The sequence below is a fragment of the Gobius niger genome (genome assembly GCF_951799975.1).
Source record: "Gobius niger genome assembly, contig: SCAFFOLD_55, whole genome shotgun sequence".
Taxonomy (NCBI): Eukaryota; Metazoa; Chordata; class Actinopteri; order Gobiiformes; family Gobiidae; genus Gobius; species Gobius niger.
The window spans coordinates 138,628-160,030 of record NW_027639266.1 but is presented as its reverse complement, the minus strand read 5'-3'; the positions used below and the strand labels follow the sequence as shown (position 1 = coordinate 160,030).

Sequence of the window (21,403 nt, the reverse complement as noted above, 5' to 3'; positions counted from 1 at the left end):
AGACAAATATGCTTCAATGCAGGATCATTTTATGTACGCCTGAAAATGATGAATAGCCTTAACCGTTTCCAATAGAAATGTAAAGCTCATATGTTATTAACAGTAGCTAACCTAGCTGCTCACTCTCCTCTACAAACATTTAGCAAACACTAAATCCATCTCATACGTTCCTGTCAGTCACTAATTACGCCTTTATCTGATTCAGCTGTGTCAGGCGTTGCTATGGCGACGCCACAGCGGAGTGACATCCCAGTGATTTAACTACCGGACTACGTGTGCGGTTACACCAAAATAATGCACCAGCCAATCAGGATCCAGTATTCACCCAGACCGTGGTATAATTTTACTTATTTAGTATTTCATTAAGTTCATATAATATTAAAATATTAAAAACATACTAGAATTCGTGCTTATAGGGTTTAGTATCATTAGCCACATAGTATAATAATTAATTTTTCACTGTTTTTGGAAAACTGGAACACGAAATGAGAATAAATTGATAATCGCAGATGGGCAGAGTGTAAAATATTTACCAAGTTACTGTAACGTTACTTTGAAATAAGTTACTCGAGTACTGTGATTTTTCAGTCGTTTCAGTCGTGACTCAAACGATGAAAAACAAAACATCAAATCATGAAGAAAACTTGGAAATTAAACAGAAAAATATCTAAAAAAATACACATAGTTTTTTCTGAAGAACAAAATACATGAAACACAAACTTGATGTGGTGTAATGTGGCTGCAGTTTCCCTTTTGTCCACCAGAGGGCGGCACAGGCACGTCTGTTTAGGGCTGGTTTCCGTCCTCAGAGAGAGACTGTAACTGGTATTTATTTATTTCTGATCCTCTTTGAATCAGCTGAGCCTGTGTGAACTCAGTCGTGCAGGTAAATCACATTTGACTTCTGTAGGTGAGAGCTTTAGTCCAGTTTCAGTCAAACTTAACTTCCTGAGGCCAATTCACATGAGATAAAAACTGTCACAAAGTTCAAAGTCCTCTCTTCCAGCTCGTATGAACTAAAGTCTCATTAGTTCTTAACCTCTTAACTCCCACCTAAACGGATCCCGTTTTCTCCAGTTTGGCTTTACCCTAATCAAAAAGCTTCTTGGGGAAAAAAGCACCAAAATAGCCACAAAAAAATGAGAAGAAAACAAGGATGTAAACGCAACAAAAATGTGACAAAAATTAAACAAAAATGTGACCAAAAAAAAGATAAAAATGTGACACTACACAGCAACAACGCGAGGAAAAAGATCAGTTTTGTGGGTCTTAGCTTTCAAATGAGGTGTTACACAGGCCTATAGCCAAAGAGGACAGAGGGCATTCGGTTTAGGCGGGTGGTAAGAGGTTAAAGGCCCCTTCTGCTAGGGCCACGGAGCTCAAACTGGGGTCATTATGTTTAACTATCTTCATTTTTTTTCTCACACATTGCGGTGGGTGTGAGTGAACCAAACCAGACAGTGATGTTGAATGTGAGGATGGATTCAATGAGAATAGACGGGTGGAGTTTGCGGAGAAAAAAAAAGGCGTTGTTGACATTTTGAAAATGCAGCGTTGAGTTTGAATGTGAGTTTATGGTCGATTCTGGAACCCGGGTATTTGTATGAATGAACCTTTTCTATCATCTCGTTGTTGACAGTGAGTGAGGGGAGCTGCAGTGGCCATGTTGGAAGTTTATGGTCACCTCTTAAACGTATATAATGTATATCTGTACAGATGTTGTGAAGGTGATTGATTGAGTAAATGGGGGCCCTGGAATGATTTTAACCCCGGGGCCCATTTTGCTTAAATCCGGCCCTGGCTGTGGCTCCAACAGTGTCTGACCAGCACCAGGTCTGTGTGACTGAATAACAAACATAAAAACATCAACACATGGGATATACAAACATGGCGGATCTCCATGGCAACAGTGAAGTTACTGTATGAGATCTTCAGTAAAGAGATGGATTTATTTCGAGTCTCGTTTTTCAGAACAAATCCGTGACTTTTCCTTTTCTGTTCTCGTTTACGTCACTGGTAAAAAATGCGTCTCTGATAAAGTGTCGGTGAAACCGGTTCAGAAACGCCGCGGCCTCGAGGCGACGCTTCAGTCACTGAGGAAACAAACACTGGATACAGAAAAACATGAGTATTTACGGAGAAGTACAAGTTATACTTTTGATCTGCACGTGTCCCTGTGGAGGTAATGAGGCCTCAGCAGGAGAAGCAGTACTGTAGTATAGTGCAGTAGTAGTACTGCAGTAGCATGTATTAGAGGCTGTAGTAGTACTGCAGTAGTAGTACTGCAGTAGCATGTATTAGAGGTAGTAGTAGTACTGTAGTAGTAGTACTGCAGTAGCATGTATTAGAGGCTGTAGTATAGTGAGGTAGTAGTACTGCAGTAGTAGTAGTACTGCAGTAGCATGTATTAGAGGCAGTAGTATAGTGAGGTAGTAGTAGTGTAGTATAGTGCAGTAGTAGTACTGCAGTAGTAGTAGTGAGCCTGCATGTATTAGAGGCTGTAGTAGTACTGCAGTAGTAGTACTGCAGTAGCATGTATTAGAGGCTGTAGTAGTACTGCAGTAGTAGTACTGCAGTAGTAGTAGTACTGCAGTAGAATGTATTAGAGGCTGTAGTAGTACTGCAGTAGTAGTACTGCAGTAGTAGTAGTACTGCAGTAGAATGTATTAGAGGCTGTGACCTAAATCTGTAATGAGCGGCTCGTGACGGATCAACTTAATCCTGACACACATCTGGATCATCTGACCGGCCTCTCTGTCCCACTGCCCCACAGGAGCTACAGGGCGCCCTCTGCTGGACGAAGCACAGAACTGCGCTGTAAACTTAGACCCCATGAGGTCCAGGCTCTACAGCTTTGGACCAGAGGGTCAGAGTTTAAACTTTGAAACGCTTCTCGGCTGGAGCCAGTGCTTATTTGAAAGCTAAGACCTACAAAACTGACCTAAGCTTCTTCTTTGGTCGTGTTTTTGTTTCTCTTTCGACATGTACTGGTCACTTTTATGTGGCTTGGTCACAGGTACGCACTAAACACGACAAAAAAACACGAAAACGAGACAAATGTGGAAAAAACAAAAACAAAAGCAACAAAATTAAAATGTGACAACGTGTGTATGTGTATGTGTGTACGTATATGTATATGTGTGTACGTATATGTATATGTGTGTACGTATATGTATATGTGTGTGCGTATATGTATATGTATATGTGTGTACGTATATGTATATGTGTATGTGTGTACGTATATGTATATGTGTATGTGTTTACGTATATGTATATGTGTATGTGTTTACGTATATGTATATGTGTATGTGTGTACGTATATGTATATGTGTATGTGTTTACGTATATGTATATGTGTGTACGTATATGTATATGTGTGTACGTATATGTATATGTGTATGTGTTTACGTATATGTATATGTGTGTACGTATATGTATATGTGTGTACGTATATGTATATGTGTATGTGTTTACGTATATGTATATGTGTATGTGTTTACGTATATGTATATGTGTATGTGTGTACGTATATGTATATGTGTATGTGTTTACGTATATGTATATGTATATATATGTGTGTACGTATATGTATATGTATGTGTGTGCGTATATGTATATGTGTATGTGTTTACGTATATGTATATGTGTGTACGTATATGTATATGTATATGTGTGTACGTATATGTATATGTGTGTACGTATATGTATATGTGTATGTGTTTACATATATGTATATGTATATGTGTTTACGTATATGTATATGTGTGTACGTATATGTATATGTATGTGTTTACGTATATGTATATGTGTGTACGTATATGTATATGTATGTGGTTACGTATATGTATATGTGTGTACGTATATGTATATGTATGTGTTTACGTATATGTATATGTATATGTGTTTACGTATATGTATATGTGTTTACGTATATGTATATGTGTGTACGTATATGTATATGTATATGTGTTTACGTATATGTATATGTGTGTACGTATATGTATATGTGTATGTGTTTACGTATATGTATATGTATATGTGTTTACGTATATGTATATGTGTGTACGTATATGTATATGTATGTGTTTACGTATATGTATATGTGTGTACGTATATGTATATGTATGTGTTTACGTATATGTATATGTATATGTGTGTACGTATATGTATATGTGTGTACGTATATGTATATGTATGTGTTTACGTATATGTATATGTATATGTGTTTACGTATATGTATATGTGTGTACGTATATGTATATGTGTGTACGTATATGTATATGTGTGTACGTATATGTATATGTGTGTACGTATATGTATATGTGTGTACGTATATGTATATGTGTGTGTATATGTATGTGTGTACGTATATGTATATGTGTATGTGTTTACGTATATGTATATGTGTGTACGTATATGTATATGTGTGTACGTATATGTATATGTGTGTACGTATATGTATATGTATGTGGTTACGTATATGTATATGTATATGTGTGTACGTATATGTATATGTGTGTACGTATATGTATGTGTGTACGTATATGTATATGTATGTGGTTACGTATATGTATATGTATATGTGTGTACGTATATGTATATGTGTGTACGTATATGTATGTGTGTACGTATATGTATATGTATATGTGTGTACGTATATGTATATGTGTGTACGTATATGTATATGTGTGTGCGTATATGTATATGTATGTGTGTATGTGTTTACGTATATGTATATGTGTATGTGTTTACGTATATGTATATGTATGTGTGTACGTATATGTATATGTGTTTACGTATATGTATGTGTGTACGTATATGTATATGTGTGTACGTATATGTATATGTGTTTACGTATATGTATATGTGTATGTGTTTACGTATATGTATATGTATGTGTGTGTACGTATATGTATATGTATATATATGTGTTTACGTATATGTATATGTATGTGTGTGTACGTATATGTATATGTATATATATGTGTTTACGTATATGTATATATATGTGTTTACGTATATGTATATGTATGTGTGTGTACGTATATGTATATGTGTGTACGTATATGTATGTGTGTACGTATATGTATATGTATGTGTGTACGTATATGTATATGTGTGTACGTATATGTATATGTGTATGTGTTTACGTATATGTATATGTGTATGTGTGTACGTATATGTATATGTATATGTGTGTACGTATATGTATATGTGTGTACGTATATGTATATGTGTATGTGTTTACGTATATGTATATGTATATGTGTGTACGTATATGTATATGTATATGTGTGTACGTATATGTATATGTATATGTGTGTACGTATATGTATATGTATATGTGTGTACGTATATGTGTATGTGTTTACATATATGTATATGTGTGTACGTATATGTATATGTATATGTGTGTACGTATATGTATATGTGTATGTGTTTACGTATATGTATATGTATATGTGTGTACGTATATGTATATGTATATGTGTGTACGTATATGTATATGTATATGTGTGTACGTATATGTATATGTATATGTGTGTACGTATATGTATATGTATATGTGTGTACGTATATGTATATGTGTGTGCGTATATGTATATGTATATGTGTGTACGTATATGTGTATGTGTTTGTGTGTACGTATATGTATATGTGTGTACGTATATGTGTATGTGTTTACGTATATGTATATGTGTATGTGTGTACGTATATGTATATGTATGTGTGTACGTATATGTATATGTGTGTACGTATATGTGTATGTGTTTACGTATATGTATATGTGTATGTGTGTACGTATATGTATATGTATGTGTGTACGTATATGTATATGTATATGTGTGTACGTATATGTATATGTATGTGTGTGTACGTATATGTATATGTGTATGTGTGTACGTATATGTATATGTATGTGTGTACGTATATGTATATGTATATGTGTGTACGTATATGTGTATGTGTTTACGTATATGTATATGTGTATGTGTGTACGTATATGTATATGTATGTGTGTACGTATATGTATATGTATATGTGTGTACGTATATGTATATGTATGTGTGTGTACGTATATGTATATGTGTATGTGTTTACGTATATGTATATGTGTATGTGTGTACGTATATATATATATATATGTGTATGTGTTTACGTATATGTATATGTATGTGTGTGTACGTATATGTATATGTGTGTACGTATATATATATATATGTGTATGTGTTTACGTATATGTATATGTGTATGTGTGTACGTATATGTATATGTGTGTACGTATATGTATATGTATGTGTGTGTACGTATATGTATATGTATGTGTGTACGTATATGTATATGTATATGTGTGTACGTATACGTATATGTGTATGTGTTTACGTATATGTATATGTATGTGTGTGTACGTATATGTATATGTATGTGTGTACGTATATGTATATGTATATGTGTGTACGTATATGTATATGTATATGTGTATGTGTGTACGTGTATGTGTATCTGTATGTGTTACGACCCGGCTCAGCTTGTTAAAGGAAGTAACAAAAACCAAGATGTAAAATGGCTTTAACGAGTTCTCCCCAGGTGTAGAACTGCTCCCCCAATCAGGCGGCAGCAGAGCCAGAGACCCAACCAGCAGCCAGGACTTTCACTGCCCTCCAATCACAGCCCAGGACCACAGCAGCAAGTGGACATGATGGGAAGAACAGGTTTAGGCCACACAAACAAAAATATATAAAAAGGAGGGAACCTGGAGGCCTGGGGCCGTAACAGTATGTGTACGTGTAGGTGTACGTGTATCTGTATGTGTATCTGTATCTGTATCTGTATCTGTATCTGTATCTGTATCTGTATCTGTATCTGTACGTGTATCTATACAGTGCCTCTCGAAAGTATTCATACACCTTGAGCTTTTGCACATTTTGTCATGTTTACAACCCTAAACATAAAGATTTTATTTTGATTTTTTTACTGAACGTTCACACACAAGTAACAGACAACTGTGAAGTGAAAGCAAAATGATACATGATTCTGTTATTTTTCAGAAAATAGAAAAGTGAAAAGTGGGGCGTGCATAAGTATTCATACAGCATTTTCTGAGTGCATTAAATTGCCTTTAAAACATTCCTAATGACTCCAGAATGTTCACACCTTGGCCTAACGGTTAAATAGAGGCACCTGTGTGTAATCTACTCTCAGTATAATTACAGCTGTTCTTTTAGGCCCTCAGAGCTGTGGTCAGAGTGTATTGGTCACTAAACAACATCATGAAGGTCCAGGAGCACCAGAGAGGTCAGGGATAAAGCTGTGGAGAAGTTTAAAGCAGCATTAAGTTATACAAAGATTTCCCAAGATTTAAACATCTCCCGGAGCAACTGTTCAATCCATTGTTCGGAAATGGAAAGAGTAAAGCACCACTGCAGACTTACCAAGACACGGTCGACCACCTAAACTAACAAACTGAACAAGGAGAACACTGGTCAGAAATACAACCAAGTGCCCCAAGATAACTCTGGAGGAGCTGTGAAGTCCTGCCGCTGAGCTGGGGGAATCTGTACATGGGACAACTATAAGTCGTATCTGCACAAATCTGGCCTTCATGGACGAGTGGAAGAAGAAAGACATTATTGAAAGGAGGCCATAAAAAATCCCGTTTGAAGTTTGTAGAAGTCATATGGAGGACACAGCTCCATGTGGAAGAAGGAGCTTTGGTCAGATGAGACAAACGTTATGTATGGAGCAAACCTGACACTGCTCATGGTCCTGAGTGCACCATCCCCAGTGTCAGATATACGGGGGGGAGCATCATGCTGTGGGGCTGCTTTTCCTCAGCGGGGACTGGGGAGACTGTAAGAATAGCTGTGAAGATGGATGTAGCCAAATACAGAGACATTTTTGAGGAAAACCTGCTGGAGTCACAAGAGAACTGAGGCTGGGGCGGAGATTCACCTTCAGCAGGACAATGACTCTAAACACAAAGATAAATCTACAATGGAATGGTTCAATAAAAACATATTAATGTGTTAGAATGGCCCAGTCAAAGTCCTGACCTAAATCCTGAAAATGAAAATCTGTGGAAAGATCTGAAAACTGCTGTTCACAAACGCTCTCCTTCTAATGTGACGGAGCTTGAGTTGTTTTGTAAAGAGGAATGGGCTCAAATGTCAGTCTCTACATGTGCAAATCTTGTAGAGTCAAACCCAAAAGATTTGTGCTGTTATTATAGCAAAAGGGGGTCCACAAAGTATTCATGCTGTATGATACTTATGCACGCCCCACTTTTCACTTTTCTATTTTTTGAAAAATAACAGAATCATGTATCATTTTGCTTTCACTTCACAGTCGTCTGTTACTTGTGTGTGAACGTTCAGTAAAAAAATCAAAATAAAATCTTGTAAACATGACAAAATGTGCAAAAGTTCAAGGTGTATGAATACTTTCGAGAGGCACTGTATGTGTATGTGTATCTGTATCTGTATGTGTATCTGTATCTGTATGTGTATGTGTCCCTAAAATCCCCCTCTCGGCCCTGATCCGGGCCGCGGGCCTCAGCTGGAGCCCGCCCCCTCCTGTCCGTCAGATGCTGCTGTCACTCACGGTGCGTCACGTTGCGTCACAGCGCGTGGGTCAGGCAGATCGCGACGCACCGCTGGATGCGCGTCTCCTCCGCGCACGCCCACTCCGCTCCAAGGCCCACCCCCCGCTCCCTGTTCCCCACGAACCGCCACCGCGGCCCGGACTGAACCCACGCGTGTCCCCGCTCCGCGTGAGCCCCGTGTTTGACCCGCTTCAGCCCGCTTCAGCCCGGACCAGCCGCTGTTCGCTTCATGCTTCAGCGCCGCAAGAGTTAACGCGCGCCGGATGCGCCTCGCTTCAGCGCGCCGCTCCAGTTCGAAGATGGCGTCGGAGGGAGCCAGCGGAGAGGCTCCAGGACAGTCTCTGGGACAGGCTCTGTCCGTGGGACAGTCCCTGTCCACGGCCGTGCTGAGCAGCGCAGACTCGGTAAGACCCGTCCCCCCCCCGTCCCCAGCCGCGAGAGAAGCGAGGGGCAGGCGAGAGAGACGCGGGAGTAAAGGCGCTCTGAGCCGAAGAAAGAAGCGGCGACAGCGGCCGAACCAGCTCCGAGCCCAGACAGGAGGTCTGAGGGTCTGAGGGTCTGAGGGTCTGAGGGTCTGAGGGTCTGAGGGTCTGAGGGTCTGAGTCCGCTCTGACCGTCGCTGGTTCTGGTCCTGGTTCGGTCCATTGTTCGTGCCGCTGTTGACGCTTCGCAGCGGCTGTTTTTACGTTACCGCATCAGCGTCACATTTATACACGGTCTCAGCGCTCCAGAAACACGAGCCAGATAAAACCCGCTGTAGACCCGAGGCAGACCCGCTTTAGTCCCGCTTTAGTCCCGCTTTAGTCCCGCTTTAGTCCCGGTTTTGTCCCGGTTTTGTCCCGCTTTATAAAGCGGGACTAAACCGGGACTATAGTCCCGGTTTAGTCCCGTGTTCGAGCCCGTTTTTGCCGCTGGTCCTGTTTGGATCCAGATGTGCCTTTGTTGTTCTGGTGTTTGTTTTATTCTCATCTGTGACATGAACAGGTCCTGGTTTAGTCCTGGTTTAGTCCTGGTTTCGACCCGGTTTCGACCCGGTTTCGACCCGGTTTAGTCCTGGTTTATCCCACACTTGGACCCGGTTTGGTCCCAGTTGTTCGGTCTCAGACTCAGACTCTGTTTGATGATTGGATCGTGACCCACTTTTCTTCTACAGAAACAAGAGAAATTGAACCATTTCAAACTCATCTCCTCTGTTCCCTCACGTTTAAACGGAATAATATCACAGTGTGGGGGGTCAGTCCTGGTCTGGTTCTCACTCAGAACGTCCCGGATCTGCTCAGTCCCTCTTTAGTCCCGGTTTAGTCCCGGTTTAGTCGTGCTTTAGTCCCGGTTTAGTCCAGTTTTAGCGCCGACTTGAGGCATTTCCAGCTGCGCTGACTGTAAATAGGCCGACTAATCAATGCGAGCCTGTAAACACAGTCACAGGCCGGCGTCAGCCCCGGCTCCGGCTCCGGCGTCAGCTCCGGCTCCGGCTCCGGCTCCGGCTCCGGCCCCGGCCCCGTCCTCTTCAGTCCAGGGAAGAGCTCATGAACCGAGTCTGCAGGTTTGGAGCGACCTGGAACATCCTGGAACATCCTGGAACATCCTGGACCATCCTGGAACATCCTGGAACATCCTGGAACATCCTGGAACATCCTGGAACATCCTGGAACCTCCTGGAACATCCTGGAACATCCTGGAACATCGATCCAAACTGTCTGAGACCTTCACGCCTTTAAAGGAGCAAAGTGACCATTATTCAGGTTATTAGAGACAGAGACACGAGAACAGGATTCAGACCAAGTGTTCAGTAAAGACGTGTAATTGAGAAGGCCATGTGCAACCTGTTTAGTCCTGGTTTAGTCCTGGTTTAGTCCTGGTTTAGTCCTGGTTTTCCCCTTGTTTCAGTCCAGGTTTAGTCCTGGTTTTCTCCTGGTTTAGTCCTGGTTCAGTCCTGGTTCAGTCCTGGTTTAGTCCTAGTTCAGTCCTGGTTTTCCCCTTGTTTTCAGTCCAGGTTTAGTCCTTGCTTCAGTCCTGGTTTAGTCCTGGTTCAGTCCTGGTTTTCTCCTGGTTTAGTCCTGGTTTTCTCCTGGTTTAGTCCTGGTTTAGTCCTGGTTTAGTCCTGGTTTAGTCCTGGTTTTCCCCTGGTTTAGTCCTGGTTTAGTCCTGGTTTAGTCCTGGTTCAGTCCTGGTTTAGTCCTGGGTTAGTCCTGGTTTAGTCCTGGTTTTCTCCTTGTTTCAGTCCTGGTTTAGTCCTGGGTTAGTCCTGGTTTAGTCCTGGTTTAGTCCTGGTTTAGTCCTGGGTTAGTCCTGGTTTAGTCCTGGTTTTCTCCTTGTTTCAGTCCTGGTTTAGTCCTGGGTTAGTCCTGGTTTAGTCCTGGTTTTCTCCTTGTTTCAGTCCTGGTTTAGTCCTGGGTTAGTCCTGGTTTAGTCCTGGTTTAGTCCTGGTTCAGTCCTGGTTTTCTCCTGGTTTAGTCCTGGTTCAGTCCTGGGTTAGTCCTGGTTTCGTCCGAGGACTGTCTCTGCCTCCAACAGATCAGTTTGTGGCAAAACAACTTTCTCCAACTAAACTCAGACCAAACCGAGCTCATTGTTTTTGTCCCACAGACACAAAGACAAAGTGTTTTCCTCGAGTCTCTCTCTCTGAAACAAAACCAAACTAAATCGTGTTTGAAACCTCGGAGCGATGATGGACTCAGAGCTGAACTGAAACAGACTCATCAGAGCAACAACATCAGCAGCTTTAAAAACATGGCTCAGATCAGAGGAACAGTGTGAAAAGAGAGACTTATCCCTGTGTGAGAGACTGTAACGGCTGCAGAACATCCAGAACCAGGAAACCAGTGTTCATTTTGACAACATATTTTATTTTAGTTTCAGTCTTTTGACTAAAATGTAACTTAATTTTAGTCGAGATTTAGTCAAAAAAAACGTTTCAATTTTAGTCTAGTTTTAGTCGACTAAAATTGCATGTCAATTTCGTCGACTAAATTTAAGACTAATTTCGTCGACTTTGCATTTATAATATTCATTATAATCATATTTAATCCAAGTCCTCTGCTTCATGTTTCTTCTCCCACATGAATAAAGCACAAACCTGTTCAAACCTGAGTTAGGGCTGCTCGATTATTGAAAAAATAATAATCACGATTATTTTTGTCATAATTGAAATCACGATTATTCAAACGATTAAATCCATCAAAAAAAAGACAAAAATCCATCAAAAAAGTGACAAAAATCCATCAAAAAAGACAAAAATCCATCAAAAAAGACAAAAATCCATTAAAAAAGACTAAAATCCATCAAAAAAAGACTAAAATCCATCAAAAAAGACAAAAATCCATCAAAAAAGACAAAAATCCATAAAAAAAGACAAAAATCCAACAAAAAAGTGACAAAAATCCAACAAAAAAGTGACAAAAATCCAACAAAAAAGTGACAAAAATCCATCAAAAAAAGACAAAAATCCAGCAGAAAAAAGTGACAAAAATTACAAATTTGAAAAAAAAAACATTCCAAAAAAAATAAATAAATAAAAAAAACATAAAAATAAAAAAAAATAGAAAAAAAATATTATAATCGTTTTTTTGCGATTATGCTAATTTTGTAATCGTTTACTGTTGTAATCGAAATCGTAATCGAATTTCGATTAATTGCACAGCCCTAATCTGAGGCTCTTTCAGACGCTCAATAGAAGTTTGGCTGATTTTAGTCTCTCCTTTTCATTTTTATTTAGTCTCATTTTAGTCGACTAAAATATCTGGACATTTTAGTCACAGTTTTAGTCTCATGAGAAACGTTTAATTTAGTTTTAGTCCAATTTTAGTCACAAAAATATCACTTCGACTAAAATTAAGACTAAATATTTTAGTCGACGAAATTAACACTGCAGGAAACACGACCATATTAGTCCAGTGCTCCGGTCTGTGCACTGGCTTCAGTCGCTCAGAGAAAAGACTTTCAAACAGCTCTGCTTGTTACCAGTCTTTTCATGGTTTCGCCCTCAGACCCGTGTTTGGTGGCCCTTGGTCACGATAATCACTATATCGACTCATCGTTCAATAAAAAAACGATAATCGATACATTTTTGGGCTCGATGTTTATCGTCTGTACATTTCTTAGCATTTCCCCTTATTTTCACTCGTAAAACTTTGATTTCTGACAGAAGAAAGTGTCATTGTACTTCATGTTTATTGCCGCGTGTGGTGTTTTAGGACTTTTAGAACTAAGCTTTTCTCTCATTTTTCTGCCTGAGAGTCGACCGTATCGAGTATCGTCAGAGTCGATAATACCGTTTATCGCGATACTTTCCTGCCTCAATATATCGGACTTCAAGTTTGTTATGGTGACGGGCCCAGTGGGGCTTAGTCCTGGTTTAGTCCTGGTTTACTCCTGATTTACTCCTGATTTAGTCCTGGTTTAGTCCTGGTTTACTCCTGATTTAGTCCTGGTTTAGTCCTGGTTTACTCCTGATTTAGTCCTGGTTTAGTCCTGGTTTAGTCCTGGTTCAGTCCTGGTTTACTCCTGGTTTAGTCCTGATTTAGTCCTGGTTCAGTCCCGGATTAGTCCTGGTTTACTCCTGGTTTAGTCCTGGTTTAGTCCTGATTTAGTCCTGGTTTAGTCCCGGATTAGTCCTGGTTTACTCCTGGTTTAGTCCTGGTTTAGTCCTGGTTTACTCCTGGTTTACTCCTGGTTTAGTCCTGGTTTAGTCCTGATTTAGTCCTGGTTTAGTCCTGGTTCAGTCCTGGTTTACTCCTGGTTTAGTCCTGATTTAGTCCTGGTTCAGTCCCGGATTAGTCCTGGTTTACTCCTGGTTTAGTCCTGATTTAGTCCTGATTTAGTCCTGGTTTAGTCCTGGTTCAGTCCTGGTTTAGTCCTGATTTAGTCCTGGTTTAGTCCTGGTTCAGTCCCGGATTAGTCCTGGTTTACTCCTGGTTTAGTCCTGGTTTAGTCCTGATTTAGTCCTGGTTTAGTCCTGGTTTAGTCCTGGTTCTGTCCTGGTTTAGTCCTGGTTTAGTCCTGGTTTAGTCCTGATTTAGTCCTGGTTTAGTCCTGGTTTAGTCCTGGTTTTCTCCTGGTTCAGTCCTGATTTAGTCCTGGTTTAGTCCTGATTTAGTCCTGGTTTAGTCCTGATTTAGTCCTGGTTTAGTCCAGGTTTAGTCCTGGTTTACTCCTGGTTTAGTCCTGGTTTAGTCCTGGTTTAGTCCTGGTTCAGTCCCGGATTAGTCCTGGTTTACTCCTGGTTTAGTCCTGGTTCAGTCCTGATTTAGTCCTGGTTTAGTCCTGATTTAGTCCTGATTTAGTCCTGGTTTAGTCCTGGTTTTCTCCTGGTTTTCTTGTAATGTTTGCATCGTTCTTGAGTAAACCTGACTCTAAATGCGTGGTTGAGTCCCGCTCCCGAGTCCCGCTCCCGAGTCCTGGAGTCCTGGAGTCCTGGAGTCCTGGAGTCCTGGAGTCCTGGAGTCCTGATTCCTGAGTCCTGCTCCAGTTCCGGGTCTTGCGCTCGCACAGACAGAAAGTGTGTTAGGGCTCACTGGAGAAAGGCTAAACGTCGGTCTTTAAATAGAAGCGTCTCCGAGCCGCGGCTGAGGCTGAGTTTCCTTCAGAGCCGCTAACGCTAAACAGAAATGTCACTTTCCTCCAGCGTTTGATTCAAAGCTCGTCTTTACGGAAAGTCTCTGCGAATACTTCTAAAAAATACTATGTTACACTTAGGGAATCATTACAGCCTGAATACAATATCTTTAATGCTACACATGCCTTCCAGTCATGTGATGCTTGTTGTTATGGCGGCCATTTTGAATACCGAAGTAGAATTATGCATTTATTACTACAACATGTAACAGTATCTTTACTCAGGACATTTTTAGGTTCTCGTAATCATCGCCCCAGAGACGCACGTTTATGTGAAGAAACCAGTGAGTCAGTGTTTAAGATGTTAGCATGCTACCGGTTAGCATTTAGCTTCAACAGCTCCGACCTCTCCCAGAGAAAGCCCTGAACCACAGGATGCACCACGTGACAGAGGTCAGAGGTCAGAGCTGTCACTGTAGTGTTCCCTCAGTGTGTTTGTCATGTTGAAGCTAAATGCTAACCGGTAGCATGCTAGCGTCTGGAGCAGCTTAAACACTGGTCTGGAGGTTCTCCTGAGAACATGATGTGTATGTCCATGGTCCTCGTCAGGCTGATGGTGCAGCGTCGGGTCAATGGTCACATGATCCTGTTAGTGGATAGTTTTAAGTCCTGGTCCTGGTTTAGTCCTGGTTTTCTCCTGGTTTAGTCCTGGTTTAGTCCTGGTTTAGTCCTGGTTTACTCCTGGTTTTCTCCTGGTTTAGTCCTGGTTTAGTCCCGTTTTTTTCCTGGTTTAGTCCCGTTTTTTTCCTGGTTTAGTCCCGTTTTTTTCCTGGTTTAGTCCCGTTTTTTTCCTGGTTTAGTCCCGTTTTTTTCCTGGTTTAGTCGTGGTTTACTCCTGGTTTACTCCTGGTTTAGTCCTGGTTTAGTCCTGGTTTAGTCCTGGTTTACTCCTGGTTTTCTCCTGGTTTAGTCCTGGTTTAGTCCCGTTTTTTTCCTGGTTTAGTCCCGTTTTTTTCCTGGTTTAGTCCCGTTTTTTTCCTGGTTTAGTCGTGGTTTTCTCCTGGTTTTCTCCTGGTTTAGTCCCGGTTTTCTCCTGGTTTAGTCCTGGTTTTCTCCTGGTTTTCTCCTGGTTTTCTTCTGGTTTAGTCCTGGTTTTCTCCTGGTTTTCTCCTGGTTTAGTCCCGGTTTTCTCCTGGTTTAGTCCTGGTTTAGTCCTGGTTTTCTCCTGGTTTAGTCCTGGTTTAGTCCTGGTTTAGTCCTGGTTTAGTCCTGGTTTAGTCCCGGTTTTCTCCTGGTTTGGTCCTGGTTTAGTCCCGGTTTTCTCCTGGTTTTCTCCAGGTTTTCTTCTGGTTTAGTCCCGGTTTTCTCCTGGTTTGGTCCTGGTTTAGTCCTGGTTTTCTCCTGGTTTGGTCCTGGTTTAGTCCTGGTTTCGTCCTAGTTTTCTCCTGGTTTAGTCCTAGTTTTCTCCTGGTTTAGTCCTGGTTTAGTCCTGGTTTTCTCCTGGTTTAGTCCTGGTTTTCTCCTGGTTTAGTCCTGGTTTTCTCCTGGTTTAGTCCTGGTTTTCTCCTGGTTTAGTCCTGGTTTGGTCCTGGTTTTCTCCTGGTTTTCTCCTGGTTTAATCCTGGTTTTCTCCTGGTTTAATCCTGGTTTTCTCCTGGTTTTCTCCTGGTTTAGTCCTGGTTTTCTCCTGGTTTAGTCCTGGTTTAGTCCTGGTTTAGTCCTGGTTTTCTCCTGGTTTTCTCCTGGTTTTCTCCTGGTTTAGTCCTGGTTTTCTCCTGGTTTAGTCCTGGTTTAGTCCTGGTTTAGTCCTGGTTTTCTCCTGGTTTAATCCTGGTTTTCTCCTGGTTTTCTCCTGGTTTAGTCCTGGTTTTCTCCTGGTTTAATCCTGGTTTTCTCCTGGTTTTCTCCTGGTTTAGTCCTGGTTTAGTCCTGGTTTAGTCCTGGTTTTCTCCTGGTTTAGTCCTGGTTTAGTCCCGGTTTTCTCCTGGTTTAGTCCTGGTTTAGTCCTGGTTTAATCCTGGTTTTCTCCTGGTTTTCTCCTGGTTTAGTCCTGGTTTTCTCCTGGTTTAATCCTGGTTTTCTCCTGGTTTTCTCCTGGTTTAGTCCTGGTTTAGTCTTGGTTTACTCCTGGTTTTCTCCTGGTTTGGTCCTGGTTTAGTCCTGGTTTAGTCCCGGTTTTCTCCTGGTTTAGTCCTGGTTTAGTCCTGGTTTAGTCCTGGTTTTCTCCTGGTTTTTTCCTGGTTTTCTCTTGGTTTACTCCTGGTTTTCTCCTGGTTTAGTCCTGGTTTAGTCCCGGTTTTCTCCTGGTTTTCTCCTGGTTTTCTCCTGGTTTAGTCCTGGTTTAGTCCTGGTTTTCTCCTGGTTTTCTCTTGGTTTACTCCTGGTTTAGTCCCGGTTTTCTCCTGGTTTGGTCCTGGTTTAGTCCTGGTTTTCTCCTGGTTTAGTCCTGGTTTTCTCCTGGTTTTTTTCTGGTTTTCTCTTGGTTTACTCCTGGTTTTCTCCTGGTTTTCTCCTGGTTTAGTCCTGGTTTTTTCCTGGTTTTCTCTTGGTTTACTCCTGGTTTTCTCCTGGTTTAGTCCTGGTTTAGTCCCGGTTTTCTCCTGGTTTTCTCCTGATTTTCTCCTGGTTTAGTCCTGGTTTTCTCCTGGTTTAGTCCTGGTTTAGTCCCGGTTTTCTCCTGGTTTGGTCCTGGTTTAGTCCTGGTTTTCTCCTGGTTTAGTCCTGGTTTTCTCCTGGTTTAGTCCTGGTTTTCTCCTGATTTTCTCCTGGTTTAGTCCTGGTTTTCTCCTGGTTTAGTCCTGGTTTAGTCCCGGTTTTCTCCTGGTTTAGTCCTGGTTTAGTCCTGGTTTTCTCCTGGTTTTCTCCTGGTTTAGTCCTGGTTTTCTCCTGGTTTAGTCCCGGTTCAGTCCTGGTTTAGTCCTGGTTTAGTCCTGAACCACACTCCAAGAGGTCAGAGCTGTATCAGAGCCACACATGTGTTCATCATGTTGAAGCTAGATGCTAACCAGTAGCATGCTAGCGTCTGGAGCAGCTTAAACACTGACTCAGACTTCCTGTTTGCTCGCGTTTGTTCCGCTCAAACCCCACACAGAGGCCTGGGAGTGGAACCTGTGGCGCAGCAGCAGCAGTCGCAGTCGCAGTCGCAGTCGCAGTAGCAGCAGTCGCAGTCGCAGTAGCAGCAGTCGCAGTCGCAGTCGCAGTCATGCTGAGGGCGCTCGGCCTCGGCAGCTGCAGGCTCGTGTTTCAGTGACTCAGCGCCTCAGATCTGGGCTCTGACCCGACTCTGACACACAGAACCACAACAAACCTGTGGACGTCCCAGAGAGCAGGTGCAGAGTCTCCGGGGCTAAAATAAGACCAGTGACTCGGACTCACTCACTCACTAATAATAATAATAATAATAATGATGATATACAGAGGAGGGTCACAGGTTTGGATCCAGGGTCACAGGTTTGTGTAATTGTCACCCCTAAAGTTAACCCGTGTCTTCATGAACGGTTTAGTCCTGGTTTAGTCCTGGTTTAGTCCTGGTTTAGTCCTGGTTTAGTCCTGGTTTAGTCCTGGTTTAGTCCTGGTTTAGTCCTGGTTTAGTCCTGGTTTAGTCCTGGTTTAGTCCTGGTTTTCTCCTGGTTTTCTCCTGGTTTAGTCCTGGTTTAGTCCTGGTTTAGTCCTGGTTTAGTCCTGGTTTAGTCCTGGTTTAGTCCTGGTTTGATGTGATGGTGCGTTCAGGGACAGTAGTGTTGTCTCAGTGCTGGTCTGAGTTCAGGGACAGTCGTGTTGTCTCAGTGCTGGTCTGAGTTCAGGGACAGTCGTGGTGCGTTCAGGGACAGTCGTGGAGCGTTCAGGGACAGTGATGGTGCGTTCAGGGACAGTCGTGTTGTCTCAGTGCTGGTCTGAGTTCAGGGACAGTGGTGTCCTCGTGGTGCGTTCAGGGACAGTCGTGGTGCGTTCAGGGACAGTCGTGTTGTCTCAGTGCTGGTCTGAGTTCAGGGACAGTCGTGTCCTCGTGGAGCGTTCAGGGACAGTGATGGTGCGTTCAGGGACTGTCGTGTTGTCTCAGTGCTGGTCTGAGTTCAGGGACAGTCGTGGTGCGTTCAGGGACAGTCGTGTTGTCTCAGTGCTGGTCTGAGTTCAGGGACAGTCGTGTTGTCTCAGTGCTGGTCTGAGTTCAGGGACAGTCGTGGTGCGTTCAGGGACAGTCGTGTTGTCTCAGTGCTGGTCTGAGTTCAGGGACAGTCGTGTCCTCGTGGAGCGTTCAGGGACAGTGATGGTGCGTTCAGGGACTGTCGTGTTGTCTCAGTGCTGGTCTGAGTTCAGGGACAGTCGTGTCCTCGTGGAGCGTTCAGGGACAGTGATGGTGCGTTCAGGGACTGTCGTGTTGTCTCAGTGCTGGTCTGAGTTCTGGGACAGTGATGGTGCGTTCAGGGACAGTGATGGTGCGTTCAGGGACAGTGATGGTGCGTTCAGGGACAGTCGTGATGCGTTCAGGGACAGTCGTGTTGTCTCAGTGCTGGTCTGAGTTCTGGGAAGCTGCGGTCGATGCGTCTGATCCGTTTAAACGATGCTGAATCAGATTAAAGCCTCACAGACACGAGTCTGAGGAAGAACCGTCTCTGGCGTCTCTGGCACAGACTTTACACCAAACTGGGGACGCACACGCACACGCACACGCACACGCACAAGTACAAGTACAAGTACAAGTATGAGTACAAGTACAAGTACTTTGATTTAAGCACGATACTGAATACCGATACAAGTACAAGGCATTTTCTTCAACATACTTTTTACAGTGAATAGACGGTTTATAAACTGACTTTTTCACAGCAGGTTGGTTTGTAATTCGCGAGTTAGCGGCTAGTTAGCAACATTAGCATCATTAGCAACATTAGCAACATTAGCATCATTAGCAACATTAGCCTGTAAGTTGTAAACACTGCTTTGCTAGACTTTACATCGTCATATTTACTGCTGTGTTTTATCGCCTTAAAGGGATATTTCAGGGTTTTTGACATCGGGCCTCATTTCCTCGTTATCCTGAGTGTTGTTAGTTAGTTGTTTAGTGGTGCTATGCTAGTGCTAGGCTAGTGCTAGTCTAGTGCTAGGCTAGTGCTAGGCTAGTGCATGTCTATGGTAACTAGTAGCCTGCATTAAAAACCTCTTCCTCCAAGCGTTGCCATATCTGATGTGTAGAAAGCTCCTTTGTGAATTCCACGTGTAGTGATGCTAATGCTAATAAACAAACGACTGTAGATCCGGTCACCGAGCAGATCACTCCGCCGCGGCGTAGCTACAACCAGGAAGCTGATGCTGCTCAGATATAAGTTCTTTCGTCTGCCTGATTTTGTTACTTCTCCGTCTACGTAGCTGCGCGGCAGATCGTGGATGTGAAAATATCAGCGTGTATAATGTAGCCTCCGCGAAGAACTGTTGCTGTTTCCTCTGTTAGCATAGTGTTAGCCGCCGCGAAGGACTGTTTCCTCTGTTAGCATTGCGTTAGCCGCAGCGCTAAGGACTGTTGCTGTTTCCTCTGTTAGCATAGTGTTAGCCGCAGCACTAAGGACTGTTGCTGTTTCCTCTGTTAGCATAGTGTTAGCCGCAGCACTAAGGACTGTTGCTGTTTCCTCTGTTAGCATAGTGTTAGCCGCAGCGCTAAGGACTGTTGCTGTTTCCTCTGTTAGCATAGTGTTAGCCGCAGCGCTAAGGACTGTTGCTGTTTCCTCTGTTAGCATAGTGTTAGCCGCAGCACTAAGGACTGTTGCTGTTTCCTCTGTTAGCATAGTGTTAGCTGCAGCACTAAGGACTGTTGCTGTTTCCTCTGTTAGCATAGTGTTAGCTGCAGCACTAAGGACTGTTGCTGTTTCCTCTGTTAGCATAGTGTTAGCTGCAGCACTAAGGACTGTTGCTGTTTCCTCTGTTAGCATAGTGTTAGCCGCAGCACTAAGGACTGTTGCTGTTTCCTCTGTTAGCATAGTGTTAGCTGCAGCGCTAAGGACTGTTGCTGTTTCCTCTGTTAGCATAGTGTTAGCCGCAGCACTAAGGACTGTTGCTGTTTCCTCTGTTAGCATAGTGTTAGCCGCAGCACTATGGACTGTTGCTGTTTCCTCTGTTAGCATAGTGTTAGCTGCAGCACTAAGGACTGTTGCTGTTTCCTCTGTTAGCATAGTGTTAGCTGCAGCGCTAAGGACTGTTGCTGTTTCCTCTGTTAGCATAGTGTTAGCCGCAGCACTAAGGACTGTTGCTGTTTCCTCTGTTAGCATATTGTTAGCCGCAGCACTAAGGACTGTTGCTGTTTCCTCTGTTAGCATAGTGTTAGCCGCAGCGCTAAGGACTGTTGCTGTTTCCTCTGTTAGCATAGTGTTAGCTGCAGCGCTAAGGACTGTTGCTGTTTCCTCTGTTAGCATAGTGTTAGCCGCAGCACTAAGGACTGTTGCTGTTTCCTCTGTTAGCATAGTGTTAGCCGCAGCGCTAAGGACTGTTGCTGTTTCCTCTGTTAGCATAGTGTTAGCTGCAGCGCTAAGGACTGTTGCTGTTTCCTCTGTTAGCATAGTGTTAGCTGCAGCACTAAGGACTGTTGCTGTTTCCTCTGTTAGCATAGTGTTAGCTGCAGCACTAAGGACTGTTGCTGTTTCCTCTGTTAGCATAGTGTTAGCCGCAGCACTAAGGACTGTTGCTGTTTCCTCTGTTAGCATAGTGTTAGCTGCAGCGCTAAGGACTGTTGCTGTTTCCTCTGTTAGCATAGTGTTAGCCGCAGCGCTAAGGACTGTTGCTGTTTCCTCTGTTAGCATAGTGTTAGCCGCAGCACTAAGGACTGTTGCTGTTTCCTCTGTTAGCATAGTGTTAACCGCAGCGCTAAGGACTGTTGCTGTTTCCTCTGTTAGCATAGTGTTAGCTGCAGTGCTAAGGACTGTTGCTGTTTCCTCTGTTAGCATAGTGTTAGCCGCAGCGCTAAGGACTGTTGCTGTTTCCTCTGTTAGCATAGTGTTAGCCGCAGCGCTAAGGACTGTTGCTGTTTCCTCTGTTAGCATAGTGTTAGCCGCAGCGCTACACGCTCTGATCACAGAAACTTTCCTCCAGATTCACACGTCTCCACAGATGAAGCTGAGCCTGAGCTGATGTTCAGAGTCGTTTGTGACTCACTTTTGGAGGGAATGTTCTGGATAAAGAAAAGAACTTATCTCACGACCACTGACTAAAACACAAGAGCAAAGAGCAAGAAATGATTATTCAGTGTAAGATTATTGTAGATTA

The 21,403-nt window shown here is 42.8% G+C and overlaps 1 protein-coding gene across 1 annotated transcript in view; it reads left to right on the top strand.

Moving 5' to 3' along the window:
* The first annotated feature begins 8,609 nt into the window (after positions 1 to 8,609).
* The window catches only part of cttnbp2 (cortactin binding protein 2), a 105,471-nt gene continuing 92,677 nt past the window's right edge, over positions 8,610 to 21,403 (top strand). The window contains exon 1 of the mRNA XM_079583130.1: positions 8,610 to 9,006. Within this exon, the coding sequence (XP_079439256.1) occupies positions 8,866 to 9,006 (141 nt within the window). The 5' untranslated portion in view covers positions 8,610 to 8,865. The remainder of the gene's footprint in view (positions 9,007 to 21,403) is intronic.